Source organism: Nyctibius grandis, chromosome 3 (genome assembly GCF_013368605.1).
Source record: "Nyctibius grandis isolate bNycGra1 chromosome 3, bNycGra1.pri, whole genome shotgun sequence".
Classification (NCBI taxonomy): domain Eukaryota; kingdom Metazoa; phylum Chordata; class Aves; order Nyctibiiformes; family Nyctibiidae; genus Nyctibius; species Nyctibius grandis.
The window spans coordinates 60,083,000-60,102,051 of record NC_090660.1 but is presented as its reverse complement, the minus strand read 5'-3'; the positions used below and the strand labels follow the sequence as shown (position 1 = coordinate 60,102,051).

The window sequence follows — 19,052 nt, the reverse complement described above, 5'->3', positions numbered from 1 at the left end:
CAGCCCATTATACCGTTCAATTTTCCCAGAGGCTGGTGCATGATAGGGGATGTGATATACCCATTCAATGCCATGCTCTTTGGCCCAGTTGTCTATGAGACTGTTTTTGAAATGAGTCCCGTTGTCCGACTCAATTCTCTCTGGCGTGCCGTGTCGCCACAAGATTTGCTTTTCGAGGCCCAGAATAGTGTTTCGGGCAGTGGCATGGGGCACAGCGTATGTTTCCAGCCATCCGGTGGTCGCCTCCACCATGGTAAGCACATAGCGTTTACCCTGGCGGGTTTGAGGGAGTGTGATATAGTCAATTTGCCAGGCCTCCCCATATTTATATTTCAACCACCGCCCCCCATACCACAAAGGTTTCAACCGTTTGGCTTGCTTAATTGCGGCGCATGTTTCACAATCATGGATAACCTGTGCAATAGAGTCCATGGTTAAGTCCACCCCTCGGTCACGAGCCCATCTGTATGTTGCATCTCTTCCTTGATGACCTGAAGTGTCATGAGCCCACCGAGCTAAAAATAGTTCACCTTTATGTTCCCAGTCCAAATCTATTTGGAACACTTTAGCAGCCTGATCTGCTTGTTGGTTGTTTCGATGTTCCTCAGTTGCCCGACTTTTAGGTACGTGAGCATCTACATGACGTGCCTTCACGACTAGTTTCTCTAGCCGAGCAGCAATATCTTGCCACAATTTAGCAGCCCAAATAGGTTTACCTTTGCGCTGCCAGTTGCTTTGCTTCCACTGCTTTAACCACCCCCACAAGGCATTTGCCACCATCCATGAGTCAGTATAAAGATACAGCCTTGGCCACTTTTCTCGTTTAGCAATGTCTAAAGCCAGCTGGATGGCTTTTACTTCTGCAAATTGACTTGATTCACCTTGTCCTTCTGTGGCTTCTGTGACTCGTCGTATAGGACTCCATACAGCAGCTTTCCACTTCCGATGCTTTCCTACAAAACGGCAGGATCCATCGGTGAACAGGGCATACTGCTTCTCATCCTCTGGTAATTCATTATATGGTGGGGCTTCTTCAGCACGTGTCACCTCCTTTTCTGGTGGCATTCCGAAGTCTTTGCCTTCTGGCCAGTCCATGATTACTTCTAAGATTCCTGGGCGATTAGGGTTTCCTATTCGAGCCCTCTGCGTAATTAATGCAATCCATTTACTCCATGTCGCATCAGTTGCATGATGGGTAGTGGGAACCTTACCCTTGAACATCCAGCCTAGTACTGGTAATCGAGGTGCTAGGAGAAGTTGTGCTTCAGTACCAATTACCTCTGAAGCAGCTCTAACTCCTTCATACGCTGCCAGTATCTCTTTTTCAGTTGGAGTGTAATTGGCCTCGGAGCCCTTGTATCCTCGACTCCAAAATCCTAGGGGTCGACCTCGAGTCTCCCCTGGCACTTTCTGCCAGAGGCTCCAGGTAGGACCATTGTCCCCAGCTGCGGTGTAGAGCACATTTTTAACATCTTGTCCCGTACGGACTGGTCCAAGGGCTACTGCATGCACAATCTCTTGTTTAATCTGTTCAAAAGCCTGTCGTTGTTCAGGGCCCCACTGAAAATCATTTTTCTTTCTGGTCACTTGATAAAGAGGGCGTACAATCTGGCTGTAATCTGGAATATGCATTCTCCAGAAACCCACAACGCCTAAGAAGGCTTGTGTTTCCTTTTTGTTAGTTGGTGGGGACATTGCTGTTATTTTGTTGATCACCTCTATCGGGATCTGGCGACGCCCATCTTGCCATTTAATCCCTAAAAACTGGATCTCCCGGGCAGGTCCCTTGACCTTGCCCCTTTTTATGGCAAAACCAGCTTTCAGAAGAATTTGGATTATTTTCTCCCCTTTGTCAAAAACTTCTGCTGATGTATCACCCCACACAATGATGTCATCAATGTATTGCAAATGTTCTGGAGCTCCACCCTTTTCTAGTGCAGTCTGGATCAGTCCATGGCAAATAGTAGGACTGTGTTTCCACCCCTGGGGCAGTCGATTCCAGGTATACTGGATACCTCTCCAGGTAAAAGCAAACTGTGGCCTGCACTTTGGTGCCAAAGGAATAGAGAAAAATGCATTAGCAATGTCTATGGTGGCGTACCACTTGGCTGCCTTTGACTCCAGTTCGTATTGAAGTTCTAGCATGTCTGGCACAGCAGCACTCAGCGGTGGCGTAACTTCATTTAGGCCACGATAGTCCACAGTTAATCTCCATTCTCCATCAGACTTTCGCACTGGCCATATAGGACTATTAAAGGGTGAGCGAGTCTTGGTAATCACTCCTTGATTTTCTAATTGTCTAATCAGTTTATGAATGGGGATCAGGGAGTCTCGATTGGTGCGATATTGTCGTCGGTGCACCGTGGTAGTAGCAATTGGCACCTGTTGTTCTTCAACCTTCAGCAACCCCACAACAGAAGGATCTTCTGAGAGGCCAGGCAAGGTAGACAGCTGTTTAATGTCCTCAGTCTCTACAGCTGCTATACCAAAGGCCCATCTGTACCCTTTTGGGTCCTTAAAATACCCTCTCTTGAGGTAGTCTATGCCAAGGATGCACGGAGCATCTGGGCCAGTCACAATGGGGTGCTTTTTCCATTCATTTTTAGTTAGGCTCACTTCGGCCTCCAATACAGATAACACTTGAGATCCTCCTGTTACTCCTGAAATGCTGATAGATTCTGCCCCTTTATGATCCGATGGCATTAGGGTGCACTGTGCACCAGTGTCTACCAAGGCTCGATACCTTTGTGGTTTTAATGTGCCAGGCCATCGAATCCACACAGTCCAATAAATCCGGTTGTCCCTCTCCTCCACCTGGCTGGAGGCAGGGCCCCCCTAATCAAGAAATGGATTCGTGCTGCTCACAGGGACTGGACCTTCATTTCTCCTATTCACACTTGGGAAAAAGTGATTTGAGGCCCATCTCCCCTGACTGGGGTCCTGCTCACTGGTAACTGGAGCAGCCATCCTCCTAGAAAAATTCTCTCTGGTATTTCTTTTAGCTTGCAACTCACGTACTCGTGCCTGTAGGGTACTGGTAGGTTGTCCATGCCATCTGCTCATGTCCTCCCCATAACCACGCAGAGCAAACCACAGGATACCTCGTGATGTGTTCCTTTTCCTTTGAGCTGGTCCTGTAGGAGAACGTTTTCTCTTAACAGCTGCAACGCGCGCCTGTGTAGGTAGAGAGTCAAGTTTATTCTCGATCATGGACAGTTTGTCTGACAGTTGTTTAAATGAGTCCTTGTTTTCCTTAGTCATTTTTTCCACAGCCGAGATGCGTGCCTGCAGTGGGGAAGAAATACTATCTTCATACTGTCGCATACAGTTAGCCATTTCGCCCACAGTAGAATGTGCCATAGCATCTTCTCCCCATACTAATATTGACAATGTATGGGTATATGTCGGTGGAGCATTCTTCACAACCTTCCGGAACATGGATCGGTTGCATTCCACTTCATCAGGATCTACAGGATCTACAATGTCCCGTGGGTGTCTATAAATGATCTCTTGCACAGCCAGTTCTCTAAGGTAGTTAATACCTTTTTCTATAGTGGTCCATTTGCTTAGGTGGCTCATAACATCATCTTTATAGGGATACCTGCTCTTTACAGCTGACAAGAGTCGCCTCCAGAGACTGACAGTGTTTGACTTTCTTGCGAGCGCCTTATCAATACCACCATCTCTGGACAGGGATCCCAACTGTCTGGCTTCTCTGCCATCTAATTGCATGCTATCTGCCCCATTATCCCAGCATCGGAGCAACCAGGTAATAATAGGTTCACTGTCATAACGGCTGAAGTCTTTCCTTATATTTCTCAGGTCCTTCAGGGATAAGGAGTGGTAGGTTATCTCTACGTCCGAGTCCTCTTGTGATAGTTCTGCTTTAGAAGGACCTTTCTTCTGTGATGGGTCTGCTTTAAAAGGACGATCGAGGAAACCCCCATCTGTGTCAGGCCCTAACTCTGCCTGAGAAGGGCCCTCACCTGGGTCATATGATGGCTCTGCCTTAGAAGGCTCTGAGTCATCATCCTTCACTTCACGAGCTGATTTCTTTTGGTATTTCTTCCTGGTTACAGGAGCAATTGGCAGAGATTCGATAGATGCTGGAGTCTGAGTAGATGCAGTGGCTGTCTTGGGACTGCTGAGAGTCTGAGTAGCTACAGTGGCCATCTTGGGGGGTGTAGCAGCTGTGGTACAGGCTGCCGAGGTTTCAGTGGGTTTAGTGGCTGTAGCGGCAGTACACACTGTAGGATCTGAGGCTGTAGCGGCAGTACACACTGTAGGATCTGAGGTGGCTGCATAACACTTACAACTGTCCCTGCACCGATATTTAATCTTATCCCACATCAGAAACACATTCAGGACAACCAAAAATAAAAACATGCCACCTAGACAGCACCATCCTAATTTCGCAAAATCTAGTGGAATCAGCTTGGCAGAAAAGGAGAAGGTGCTATTTCCCAAAGTAAAACTGGAAGTGTAATCATTAACAGAATCAGCTAAAGGACGCCTGGAGCGTGCAGATGAAGTCGCTGCTACTGATTCGCGATTAAAGCTGCCCATCATTGTGTCATAGAGATAAGAGATCGGAATAGTAACTGCCCAGTTTATCACAGCATAAATCAGTATCAAACCCCATACTAAAACAATACATTTCGACCAGCACCCACTGCTAAACTGCATGTAAACATTCATAAGAAGCAAGCAATAACACAGTGCCCACGGCAGGTAAGGCATCATTGCAATACTCAATTGTGAAAGAAACTCCATAAAAAGATGAGATAACACAGCATTCAAAAATGACATCACCATCTTCACTATCTGTTTTAACTTTCCAACCCCTCGTAAATCTCAAAGGAAGAAATCTGATATTCTCTCAGCTGAGCTCTCCGGGTCTCCTCCCACCAGAGCCAGGATTCAACTTATCAGAGCAACCTGTTGGAGCTTCTCTCGAGCCCCACGTTGGGCGCCAATAAATCTGTCACGGTTTAAAGCTGGGCCAGCTATTAACCAGGTGGCAGATGCTCTCTGTTAACCCTCTCCCCCCCACCTAAGGGAAAGGGAAAGGGAAAAGGGAGAGAGACTTATGGGTTGGAAAGTTAAAACAGTTTTAATAAACTATAATAATGAAAAAGAATATAATAACAATAATAATAGAAATAACCAAATATATACAAATATGTACAAAACCAAGATCAAGAGCTTGGAAATCCTCCTCAGGCAGAATTGCTCCCCCCAGTACAGGCAGAGGGGAAAAGGCAGTACCTCCACCCAGCACGGGCAGAGGGGAAAATGCAGTAGCTCCACCCAGCACGGGCAGAGGGCAAAATGCAAAAGCTCTCCTGCCATCACACCTGCAGGCTTTTAACTGGAGATTTGGCAAAGCTGGTACCAATCAGTGGGAGACAGGAGGGCCCCTCCCTCCTGGGCCCCACCTCCAGGAGGCAGTGGGTTAGTGATAAACAGGAAAGTGAGAATGACATGTATGGGATGGAATACCTTGCTGGTCAATCCTGGGTCACCTGCCCCGTCCACTCCTCCCTGCAGGTACAACCCCCTTCAGCTCTTTACTCGTAAGCAGTGACCTTGGGTTCTCTAAGGCTATTTGGCCTGGTTTGAGCCAAACCAGGACAGCCAATGACACAGATCTATTAATGCAAACATAATAAAAAAATTACTGAGCCTTTCAAAAGATCTTTAATTAAAGCTTTAAGAAAACACAACACATTGACTACATCTTAAAGGATAACATATGAGCAAGAAAGGATGTAGTTAGGGTATCACTGAGGAATAAATGGAGCGTGCATTACCTGATACAACTTTCAGGAACTTTTATCAGACAGCTGCTACTTGATCAGCTGAAGTTGTGTTAATCTACAGTTCGCAAGTAGAGTCACCTTTCTGTGGTATGAGCCAAAATCAACTAACTTCAAAGCATAGCGTTTTGTGGAATGATCCCAAGTCAGCTTCCTGCACAAACTGAAATACTCTGAAACAGAGTTTTCTAATATGAAGTAACACAAGATTCTCCCCATTTTGGGGTATTGCAGGGACAATATTTTACCTTCCCCAGACCTAAAAGCCCTTTTTCTCCCCTGTGTGAACCACAACAGCAGAGCAGGGGTCAGTGCTGCTGCAGAGGCAGAGCCATGCAGGGGTTCCAGGAGAAAGGCTTCACCTCACTGCTGGGGCAGTTCTGTAGGACGGCAGCAGCTTTATGCAGTGGTTCTCGTGCCCTAATTTGTAGGACTTCTCAGTGTTATTATAGAGGTTATGCAATTCTACACCGGAGCTGGGTCTAATTTCAGGGTCAGTGGTAATATGACCCTTCATATGTCTTCAATAGTCAAGCACAATGAATGCAATGGCTATTTTTGGAAGCCCAGTTCAATGCAGCTTATGACAAATCTCCCAGCACCTTGACAGTTTCTCCCTACAGGAGAAGGGCCTAAAGGACTCTTTATATTTTACAGAATGATAGTTAAAGTAACTGTAACTTCAGACCCATTTTAAGAAATTATGTCAGATCTGTTGTAAGTTAAGAGCAATTGTTTTTAATAACAACAATGAGCAATAGCTTCATTAATGCAATATATTCATTAATGCAATATATTCATTAATGACTTGGATGAGGGATTAGAGTGCGGTGTCAGCAAGTTCGCTGATGACACAAAACTGGGAGGAGTGGCTGATGTGCCGGAAGGCTGCGCAGCCATTCAGAGAGACCTGGACAGGCTGGAGAGTTGGGCGGGGAGAAATTTGATGAAATATAACAAGGGCAAGTGTAGAGTCCTGCACCTGGGCAAGAACAACCCCATGTACCAGTACAAGTTGGGGACAGACCTGTTGGAGACCAGCGTAGGGGAAAGGGACCTGGGGGTCCTAGTGGACAACAGGATGACCATGAGCCAGCAGTGTGCACTTGTGGCCAAGAAGGCCAATGGCATCCTGGGGTGTATTAGAAGGGGTGTGGTCAGCAGGTCGAGAGAGGTTCTCCTCCCCCTCTACTCTGCCCTGGTGAGGCCGCATCTGGAATATTGTGTCCAGTTCTGGGCCCCTCAGTTCAAGAAGGACAGGGAACTGCTAGAGAGAGTCCAGCGCAGAGCCACAAAGATGATTAAGGGAGTGGAACATCTCCCTTATGAGGAGAGGCTGAGGGAGCTGGGTCTCTTTAGCTTAGAGAAGAGGAGACTGAGGGGTGACCTCATTAATGTTTTTAAATATGTAAAGGGCAAGTGTCAAGAGGATGGAGCCAGGCTCTTCTCAGTGACATCCCTTGACAGGACAAGGGGCAATGGGTGCAAGCTGGAGCACAGGAGGTTCCACTTAAATTTGAGGAAAAACTTCTTTACGGTGAGGGTGACTGAACACTGGAACAGGCTGCCCAGAGAGGTTGTGGAGTCTCCTTCTCTGGAGACATTCAAAACCCGCCTGGACGCGTTCCTGTGTGATATGGTCTAGGCAATCCTGCTCCGGCAGGGGGATTGGACTAGATGATCTTTCGAGGTCCCTTCCAATCCCTAACATTCTGTGATTCTGTGATTCTGTGTAATAGCTGATTAATATTCCCAACAACAAATATTGTTTGTAAAGCTATGGACATAAAGGATTGCTATCGAATATAAAAAAAAACCCCATAAGAAATACTTACCATATAAATGCAATTCAGAAGATCTGCTAAACTGCGAGGCTTTTTTACAAAATATTTACAAGTTTTAATTGGCAGATAACATAAAAGAATCAAGTCCTCCACAGGCCATACCACTTATCTTAAATTTATGATTGAGTTTCCCTCCCTCTCTAATAAAAGTACTAATTCGGACATTACATTCCACTATGTGCCCTTAATTTACATCAGTGACTAATAATATCGCTACGTAAAAACTATTCAACATATTAGTGGACAAGACTTCACCGAGTCTGAGACTTTCAGCACTATATTATTGCCATAAAAGCACAGTAAAGAAATGACGCATAACTAAAAGCAACAATAAAATTTGTGGACTACACTTTTTGAAGTGTAACAGTTAGACATTTCTTTGTCATTATACACTGTCATGCTATCCCGAACCTTCGTCTTCTACTCCTGAAGACAAGAGTTCAGAAAAATACCTGGGGGAGTATTACTGTAATACCTGCTGAGCATTAAGAAAGCCAAAGACGAGGGCAGACCTGCTAAAATTAGACAATCCAAAGTGTCAGGGGAAGGGCAATGAACTTAAGTCAGACATTCTGGATTCAGAAGTTTAAAATATGTTGAAAACTACATTGGGAAAATCAGGACCAATTGAAGGAATAAATGAGACTTCGTTTGATCCAAATATTTTAAACAAGTCAGGGAAAGCCACAGTATAAGCAGGTATGCTAACAGGATGGAGAGGCTGCCTCAGGGATCAACATTATAATTATTATTCAGAAGGACGGTGATTGATTAGAAATGTAAGTATAGTACAGAAAGTCAGAAAGGGAAGTAAAGCAGGGCTTTTGGGTTAAGGTTTTTGCTTTTTCTCATATTACAAAGTACAGCAAAATGAGCATTTTTCTAGCAGAAAGATTTAACATCCTGAAGGGATTTTGACTTGCAAAATCACCCCTAGCCCTTGTGAAACAGAAACAGCAGCAGGTGGGTGTTCTATTCCAACTCCATGGTAGTGAGCACTCAAACTTCCACCATGGTGCAACTATTCAATTAAATATTGTCATCAGACCACAGCAAAAGGCTCCACTGGGACTACGCTCTCAGTCTTAAAGATATAATGGCAGGAACGCAGCAAATGAAAAGCTTTTGACACTGCACTAAATTCTGCTTCCTCTAATTGTGAATATTTGATGACCAACGCAGAATTCAGTCTTTGCTTCCCTGCACGCGTATGTACCTTACTCTTTGTCATGTTTTGCACATGCAAAAACATTTCCGTATTTTGTTTGCAGAAAAAGGTGCCTTGTAACAAAATAAAGAACAGGACAACTACTCAGTGAGGAAAACTACATCCCTGCTGTCTTTTCAATATTACAGCCTGTGCTTCTGCAAGGCATTTAGGCACATATCTAACTTTAAGAACATTTATTTTCCCTTAAAAACCAAAACCTTCATTTCAGCTCACTTGAGGGGGAATTGCACTCTGAAAATTTCTGTCTCTGTCAACTACTGAGAAAGTCTGCATGACTAACACACGCTAAGCTCTTCATTTTTAGGACCCTGAAATAAGGTAAGGTGAATTGGGGTCTTACTGTTTACCCGTTTGCTTGAGTAGACTTACTCTGTCACGGTATTTAATTTTCTTCTTCATTATTAGTATTGTGCATTACTGTATGAATTTGGGGTGTGAGAATACCAGGCAAAATGTCAACAGTGAATCTCAAGTTCAAACAGATCCCGAGATTAACGTTTAACTAACTGAACACAGATATGAGATCATGTCCATGAACTGGGGAAAAAAAAAAAAAAAAAATCACTTGAATCCTACTAAACCGTCATCCATCCACCAACTAAAATTATCCCTTACTGATCACAAGACCTGAAGTCATTTTGACCTTTGTCTTGAGCTTCCCTCGTTTCCAAGTAAGGGAGTTCAGAGTCACCTTTCCAAGTGGTGCCAGAGTAAAGAGAACCACACAGCCTCCTGCTGAGAAATCCTTTAATAACTACAAGAATTTTAGCACATAGCGGTTGGTCTCCAAGGAGTCCCATGAGATGAGGGCACTCAGTCCACATCCTTCCTATGAAGGAAGGAGGTTTCTCAGAAGTTTACTCAACACATAAAAGATAAGGTGTCTGTCAATAGGTCCTCCAAAGAAGCTAACAAGTACAAAGTGGGAACAGAAGTTTTGGATGGAGCAATGTGCTACACAAATGGATGATGATGATGCACAAGTGTTGGCCACGAATATGCAGGACTACATCGCAGGACAAATTACTGCCTGCAACCTAATCCTGCGTCTTGCAGGGACCACTATGAATGCAAGGCGCTCAGAAGGTAAGGTCTGCTTTACTGGGAGGTGATTGCCTTCCCATGCCTATTCATGGCACCCTGCTCTTTATTCAGTGTCCCTACTCTGTATGCCCAGCCTGAAAGACACACTTCCCTACAGTTTGCTGGGAAAGAATGACTGAGCAACTCACTTCACAGCAGCACAAGGCATCACAGGATGCAACACCCCTCAACTCCACAGTGTAACAGAAAGAGCAACACAACTCAGAGATAGGTCCAACCACTGTGTGCTAGGCCAATGTGGATGCTGTGGCCTAAAAATTCATCAGCTTCTACATAGCTCTCCTTTCTTTCATGCTACACTGAAGGAAAGCAACCAAGAAAACAGGCATGTTATTAATTTAACAAAAATGCAAATTCAATAATCACAGCAGTTTAGTTTAACTACTGATACTCTCTATCTTAAATTGTCTGGCATTTCTGCACTGCTGATGCACTGGATCCAAAAACACTGAATGAAGATATCCTAAAAACAAGAACCGTTCTAGTCATGTGAGGGACAGGAACATTAAAACCCCATGTAACAGAAGATGTAAAATAATTTGCACCTGAATCCCCAACAAAATTGCAGCTAAGTCTCACAGAGAAACATTTTTCCTTAGTTATTCCTCCCCTTGCTGTCAACTAAATTGAATGCCTATTCAAAAAATCCTGTCCTACATAATCAGTCAATAAACAGCTACTACGGTCCAAAATATATATATATATGTATACATATATTTTGCAGCCCCCAACATATATTTATAGTCATACATTTTCAGCTGGTGTGAACTTGCAGACTGCAACTAATTTCACTGTATCAGCACCCAATTATGGCAGCTGAGAATCCATCCCTATGACTTAAAATACAGATACAGAGACTTTACTGTTAGTTACTTGCCTATCGCCAGCAGAGGAAATACAGGTGTTCATGTTACTGTCATAATACTAATTCATATTACTAATTCATATTACACTGGTTTTGCTGTCCTTTCCCTTTTAGACCATGTTATCAGTATTTTTCTGTCTATCTTGAAGGTCTGGCTGTATGACAGAGAAACTAGAAGGACCCCTGAGGCAAAAGCAGACTCCAAACACTATTCTCAAAATGTGTGCATGGTAAGAGATAATGAAATATCTCTCTCTGTGTGCCCATGGAGAAGGAGGATATGAAATGGAAGGTAGAGCCACAGTAACCTCAGGTTAACGAGTTACAGTGCCTGTGCAAGAAAGCACACACTCATTAAATCTGTGTGACGCCAGTGGCAAGAACCTATGTCATCAAAATTACCAAAGGAAAATAATCACTTTAATAAAGTTAACTTGGTAAAAAAAAATATAGACAAAAAAGCTGTGGTGTTGGAAGTTAAAATCATCAGTTCAAACATCTCTCCCAATTGCAAAGCTTGTATATAAACGCAAGAACTGATCAAACCTCACCCAATAGCTCATGCACTCACCTGTCCCAGATCTAAAGTGACATTGACTTCATTGTACTTCAAGCCCATAGAAAGAGGAGGACTTTGCCACCAGCGCTCCGTGCCATCAATTGCGTTGGTTACTGGGTGAGCTTTACTGGGATCAGCAGCATTGCAATAATCACAAAACTGTCCCTGAAACACAATAAATTAAAAAGATCGTCTCAGTTGAAATCTTATGCACTGCAGACACATGCTGTTATTAACTGAGATTCTGAACTAGAACGTTGACTAAAAATGGGGTTAAATTTTGTTTCTCTCTTTATATAGTGTAATTTTTAATGTATAAATGATTCCCCTGGTGACTAAATTACACACTTATACCCTGAAACACACTAAATTTTATGTTACCAACAAAAATTTCTGAAATCTCTTTAAAGAAACTACAATAAGTCTTTCTTTACTAGAGAATTTATTGATACTTCAGTGAAATTAGCTGTATTACATCTGCAGGAAATTAATCACAGAATCACAGAATGTTAGGGATTGGAAGGGACCTCGAAAGATCATCTAGTCCAATCCCCCTGTCGGAGCAGGATTGCCTAGACCATATCACACAGGAACGCGTCCAGGCGGGTTTTGAATGTCTCCAGAGAAGGAGACTCCACAACCTCTCTGGGCAGCCTGTTCCAGTGTTCAGTCACCCTCACCGTAAAGAAGTTTTTCCTCATATTTATGTGGAACCTCCTGTGTTCCAGCTTGCACCCGTTGCCCCTTGTCCTGTCAAGGGATGTCACTGAGAAGAGCCTGGCTCCATCCTCTTGACACTTGCCCTTTACATATTTATAAACATTAATGAGGTCACCCCTCAGTCTCCTCTTCTCTAAGCTAAAGAGACCCAGCTCCCTCAGCCTCTCCTCATAAGGGAGATGAAACAAAGATTCTTAAAACTGGATTAAGATCAACACACAAATTATCCTCGATTCTCCTAAAAGACCATGAAATACACACATATGGACATAGCCACAAAACTAGAAAAAATACTCTATACTTGCCTATAAGTTTGGTGTTACAATTTTATAATACTGCTTTCATTTTTTTCATGCCATTATAATACGTTCTGAATCAGACTTCTGAACAATACGTACTCATGGAAAATGCAATGGGTCCTATAGAGTGCTTCCTTCAAGTTTCCCTTTGAAGAATCCCATTGTATCTTCATTTGCAGAAGTTACTGCCCAATTTCCAGTCCACAACTAAAGCCACACTCCGGAGATGCCCTGATAATCTCTCTTTGATAGTGTCTAAAGCTCTTTGTACTCTTCTGTACAATAATGATTAATAAACTCCAGGAAACTTAATTGTCTTTTAATTTGGCATCTTGGCTTGTCCCACAAGCAGTATTTTTATCTTCCAGGAACTGCATTTTACAGAGTACTAAGATTAGTGCTAAAGCATTGTAATTAGTTATTAAGGGATCTTTTTAGTGTCCCATTTACATCTTACTCCAGTGACTGGGTGGAGATCATTAATGAAAATACTAAACTGTGCCAGGCACAGATCTCTGTAGAACCGCAACAGAAAAATGATATTTTCATTAAATGGCAGTACCCTCTTCACGGTTACTTCAGTTGAACAGTTGCTTAATCCATTCAGCCTGTGAGGTCCTGACACTGTGTTGGACCCATGTTTTAAATAAGGTAATATTCACACCATTCCCTTTAACAGCTAAGCATATTTTCACCAAAAAGATGTGACAAATCTCTTGTTGTTTGCACAACCCATGTTGCCTGGCATGAAGCATATTCCTACCTTTTAAGTATTAACAGAATCCCATATAACTGCCATTATTACACTCAACAGATTGCCAACAATCCTTGACTTTGGGTCCTTGACAGCCAAGCAATCTCACATCCATGCACAAAACAGATCAAAGATGGCTCAGCCTCTGAGAGCCAGCAAGATCGGGCATGGTAGCATTGGGTCGATGGTTGGACTTGATGATCTTTTAGGTCTTTTCCAACCTTAACAATTCTATGATTCTATGACTCTATGATTCTATGATTTTGTTTGTCACTGCTGTCAGACTTTACCAGCATAAAGTAACTGGAGCATCATATTTGTCCACTTTTAACAGAGGACTAACATTAGGGCTCTCGCATTCTTGCTGGGTACCGTCTTGCAAGCTTGGTGAATTTAAGATGTTTATCTCTAGCAGAATTTGTTTAACATCTGCCATAGTTACTAATGGATTGGAAACTACTTCATAATTCTCATGTGATACAAATACATCATCTTGTGTCTTTCAAATACAAAACATAGATGTTTACTGAATATTTCTGCATCAGTAGTAATAATTTCAGCATCTGCATCTAGCAATGGTTCCATCCTCATCCTGCTCTTCTGGAAAGCCCAGAATATGACATTGTTTCCAGAAGACATGGCTACCATTAGCTGTTCTGATTCAGCATTGCAGGTGTCAACCTAGCTGAGGGTTAAGTCTGCAGAATTCAAGGAGCTGTTTAGAGAGTTACTAAATCCTCACATACGTTGGTTAACTCTGTCTGGGGTCATGTTATAACACTATTCTCCTCCAGCTCTGTTAGAGAAGATGGTTTGGCTGATTTTCATACAAACTACAATATGCCAGGACACTGCTGTATTCAGATATAGTTTGCTGCAGCAGACACCACATCATCCCGTGCCAGCTACAGGCAACGTTGCCAGTTTCTGCAGTGACAACAAAGAACATCGTGTCACTATCTGTAAAATCAATACACTGAGAAATCAATCTGTGCACCAACAACCACAGTTACCAGCTCATCAGAGCATCTTTCCTGACAAATGCATACTTGGGAGTTGTGACATATATATGGTTACAACAGTACAAGCTTCCCTAAATAGTTTTATAATGTGCACAAAACATGGTCTTTAGTTCTAAACTCAAGTCCACAACGATCAGGCTGGAAATACACAGGAAACAGTTGCTGCTACAGCAGTTTCAGCTCTGATCTGGAAACAGCCTCAAAGCAAGTCTGAATGAGCAGAAAACAACAGGAAGTATTAAGTGCAAGTGTTACATTTATATGCACCTATGTGACTTCAGTATATCAGAGCACTTGATCTGAACTCAAGATATCATCTTTTTTTCTTTTTGGGCACATAATTCAAAGAATTTCATTGCAACAGCTGGAGTTTCAGTTATTTAAAGTACATTCCAGCAACCTGCCAACAAGGCAGCCAAACAAAAAATGAAAGAAAATTAATTATTGGACAGAGCTGCCTTCCCTGTTTCCCACTGGCAGTATCTCAGGCACGCCGCGCTCAGCCTGTCTGCTACAGGACACGTCTCCATTCCAGGAGACTGGGCCTCGAGACTCTGATTTTGGCTGCAGTTTATCAGCCAGGCAGGTGTGCGTTTGCTGGTGACCTTGTGACCCTCCTTTCCCCTGGTTCTCCTGAGCGAAGAAGAAAACTGGAACTGCATGAAGGAGTTTGCTGAAATACGCCTGCGTGGACCAGAGACACACAAGGATGAAAATATCTCACCTGTAAGTTACAGAAAGGGACAACAACGAAGGATTTGTTCACTATTTAATAGCTAGCAGCGCTGCGCCCGCTGGCAGGGCAGGACAGGTACGCAGTTAAACTTTAATTCACACGCGCACACCACTGCGAACAGATTGGCAGACAAAACCAAGCATGCCATTTATCTATCAGTTGCTGAAATATTTTACACTGCGGTGCATCTCTTCACTCAACACCATTCTTATTAAGCCATTGTCCCACTTGCCAATGTGCTAAATAAGGGAAACATATTGCTTTCCACAGCATTATGTCCAGCACTGCCTTAAGGGCCTCGGTTGAGCTGCCTGCGAAGGGACTGTCCACCCCACCGATCACCTCGCAGAAGAGCTTTAAACGACCTCCAAATGCTCTTTCTGGATTTGCCAGGTACTACAGGCTTCATCAAAAGACACATCACCAAATGAGCAGCTTAACCACAGAGGCCAATGGCAGAGCAGTGGAAATGAAGCTGGGGCAGCTCTTCCTCTCTTTGCCTTATTTTCAGTGCTTGGGATAGCAGTAGCAACAGAGCTGTCTGCTCCCTCCATCAGAATGAAGATCACCCTCTGCACCTTCTTTCCAGTTTCCCTATTCATAGAGCAACAGCTGCAATCCAGCCTTGTAGAGACCCCAAAAGCGAGTGACTCAAGTATATGGCATTGCTTCACCTTGAACTGGCCTGACACGGTGGCTATTACACCTATCACTTTATGTAAAAGCCGCATGACCTTCCCTCAGTCTCTTAAGAAACAACACGTGAATACTCATGCTGATTTTAAATCCTTCTGTGTAAGCTCAGCTTCTGTAAGAGTTTAATGCACTTCTCTCCAGTTTTCCATGGAAGAAGAGATTCTCTTATTTACAGTGTCTTTGAACTTGTGAGGTAGAGTGGCTTGATAATACGTACATTGTGCTGTTATCACATTTTCCGTGGCTGGATTTCCCTGGCCTTTGGAAAGACTTTCCAACCCTTCTTGAACCACAACTACTGGTAAACCACAGAAGTATTTATGTTATGTATCTCAATGGGGCTTTGTTAAAACTGGAGACACACGCTGCTGTATCCATGCTTACCCAAACACTGAAAGAGGCACAACATGCTTCCTTGTGCCAGGGCTGAGCTATCATTAGTCCTCCTGGGAACTTGGATCAGGCATGAACTATAACTGCCCTCTAACCTAGGACCTGTAAGGCAAATATTTAACAAGAGGAACTTCTCGCTTTGTAGCCTCTTCCTATATACAGCAAACCCTCATTTCCAGTTGGGTGTTAGTATATAAAGGGAACAATTACAAAAACCATCAATGGCAATGGGCATCACACAACAGGCTTGCTTCTGCGTGCTTGACATGTTTACCTGATGTTTGCTTTGGCTGATTTTTGTTATACTGTGATTTCTGATTCCAAGGCATGTTAGTATGAGTTTTCACTGCAGCAGTGGGCTATAGCATGTTGCTGAGAGATTATTGGGCTTGCTGTTCACCTGGTGGCATGGTTGTTTCAGGCAACTTTCCATACTGAATGCAACACCCATGTTTAGAGATGGATGCCTAAACTTCAGAGGTGTGTTAGAGGACCAAGCAGTTTCCTGATCATCACAACCTTTTTTTGTAACCTTAGTTTAAGCATGTAATACCTGTGACCCAGTTTTCCTATTAGTAAAACTGTGTATTACTCAGCTTGTAAGTGTCTCCAAAGCCCTTTGAGCTTTTTATGACAGAGGGCACTACACAGATGTAAGGTAAACAGAGATTTCATGGTGAGGCAGGGAGGCATGGCAGAGAGTTCAGGGCAAAGCACACTGCTGGCTGTGGCTGCCTAGTGAACTATGAGGGCAGGCTGCATGATGGTGTGTGCTCCCTTCTGGCACATGACAAGGAGCACATACACTGCACCTTCTTAGTCCTCTCCCCCTCTCTTGAGCATCTGTCCCCGTTAAAAAATGAGAAGAAAAACTCTTATCCATTGCAACCTCTTCTGAAAACAGATATTAAGGGTTATTTCACTATTAAAACATACAAGCACTTCATAAGACTTTGAAACAATAACGCTTCTTCCAAGAGGCTAAAAATTTACTTACATTCTTTCCGTATTGCCTGGAGTCAGAAAGTGGACCTTAAAGCTTTTGAAATCCCTTTCAAATTGCACTTTCATGATGGCTCTTTTCTCCTCCCACCAAGAGAGAACACAAATAAAGTAACTTTGGAAGGTGTGAGGCTTTAGTAAAGTCCCCCCTCTAACAAAGGTCTGATAAAACTGATACTGAACATCCATCGCAGCACATCACAGAGTTTGGTGCCTTCGTTACTCCTTCCTTACCCTCTAACAGACATGTTCATACAAGTTTCTACCAAAGGAAAAATATATTTCCATTAACCCTTTGCCAGGAGTTTTGCCATTTATTGTTGTCTTTCTTGTGACTGACACAAAATGTGTGGAATAATCTTTTGCTATGCTAGGAGAGAACGTCATCATCCTCACTGCCCTGTGTGCTTATACTCCCTGTCAGAGTCCCAAGGAATCTCTGGCTTCCTCCCACAAGCCATGAAAGGCGCAGATGATGAGCCTCACACTTAGTGCTTGTAAAATACCACAAAGCCACCTCACTAAAACCAGACCTCCTTCCCCACCACTGCCCGGAAAGATGCCCGCTCCCCAGTGAGAGGTTACCAGCGCAGCACGTCCCCATCCATTCCCCCTAGGCCCGCTGCTTTGCTCCCAGAAGCATCACGCTGCTTTCCGCGGACCATGGGCCAAGCGCTGAGGCCACAAAACACCGCCTGGGCACTCCCTAAGCCACCTCCAGCCGCCTCGGCGCCCGGCTCACGCATCCCCGGCAGCAGCCGCAGCACCGCGGGCAGGGGAGGGGGCAGCGGGGCTGGAGTCGGGGACAGCCGCGCCCCGCGGCGAGGTCGGGGGGTGTCTCCAGAGGGTGCCGGGGCACCTGCAGGCAGAGGCGCGGGCAGAAGGGCCGCTGCCCGCCTCCACCCCTGCGTGGGGTCCCGCTGGTCCACGCTCCCCTCCTCTGCCCGGGGCACACGACCAGACAGGAGAAAACGCTTGAGAAAATGAGACCACGCACCCCAGGGTAACGCCAGCACCCCCGAAGGGGCCGGGACTACCCAAAAGGACACACACACCCCCGCCGCCCCGCAGGGACGGGGAGCAGGGTGCGAGTGGAAGGGGATCCCGGCGCCCCGACCCATCTCCGGCCCCACACGGTTACCTGGATGGCGCGCCCCAGGGGGGCGGCGGCCGGCCCCCCCACCAGCTTGCAGTACAGCTCCGGCCGCCCACCGCCCGCTGCCGCCGCCGCCTCCCCGCAGGTGGCCGTCGCCCAGATGCTGGCTGCCGCGGCCAGGTTGAAGTACGGCGGGTGGAGGCTGAGCCCCATCCCGCGGGAGCCGGGCGGCTCCGGCTGCGCGGGGCAGAGGGTGAGGAGCGGCGGGAAGAGAGCCCAGAGGAGCGGGGAGCCCGGCGCCGCGGCCATCCTGCGCCGGGCTCTGCCCTCGCCGCCCCCCAGGGCGGCCCTATAGCTGCGGTGGGCGGGCGGGACGGGCTGGGAGGCGGCGGGAAGAGGCAGGGGGCTGCCCGTGCGCTGCCCGCACCTCCCTGCCTGCGGGGCGCCGGCTGGGGCGGGGCGGGGCGAGACGCAGCCCCGGTGCGGGGCGCCGGGCGGAGCGGGGCAGCGGGCGGAGCGGGCCTCGTCCCCCAGGGCCTGCGGGTGTGCGGGACGGGGCGGGGGAAGGGGAGGGTCTCCGGGCCGGTGGGGTGGCCCCAGGTGTGTGCCCTGTCCGCCAGCTCCGCGGGCATGCCGAGAGGTGACACCCGCCCCCGCCACCCCACGGCTCATCTGTCCGCTCTGATCCTCCCCCGCAGCCGTATGCGCGTTAGTAGTTTTAACGGACCGTCAAGAAACCTCAGAGCATCCCGCCTTCGTACGCCGTGACCTGCCATGTCACATACGGGCAGTAAAATTAAGGTTTGCCAGCTTTCTCCTCGCTCAGGGCTACCTCCACACAAGGCATGCCCTGCTTCCATCTGCAGGCCTTTGGGCAGACACCTTGCGCAACTGTGCTGCAGAAATCGCAAC

The 19,052-nt window shown here is 45.6% G+C and overlaps 1 protein-coding gene across 1 annotated transcript in view; it reads right to left on the bottom strand.

The window, feature by feature from the left end:
- LAMA3 (laminin subunit alpha 3) overlaps positions 1-18,449 on the bottom strand; it is a 130,957-nt gene extending 112,508 nt beyond the window's left edge. The window contains exons 1-2 of the mRNA XM_068396018.1: positions 18,186-18,449; positions 11,435-11,587 (exon numbers count right to left, since the gene is read on the bottom strand). Of these exons, the coding sequence (XP_068252119.1) occupies positions 11,435-11,587; positions 18,186-18,449 (417 nt within the window). The remainder of the gene's footprint in view (positions 1-11,434; positions 11,588-18,185) is intronic.
- Between the last annotated feature and the right edge of the window lie 603 nt (positions 18,450-19,052).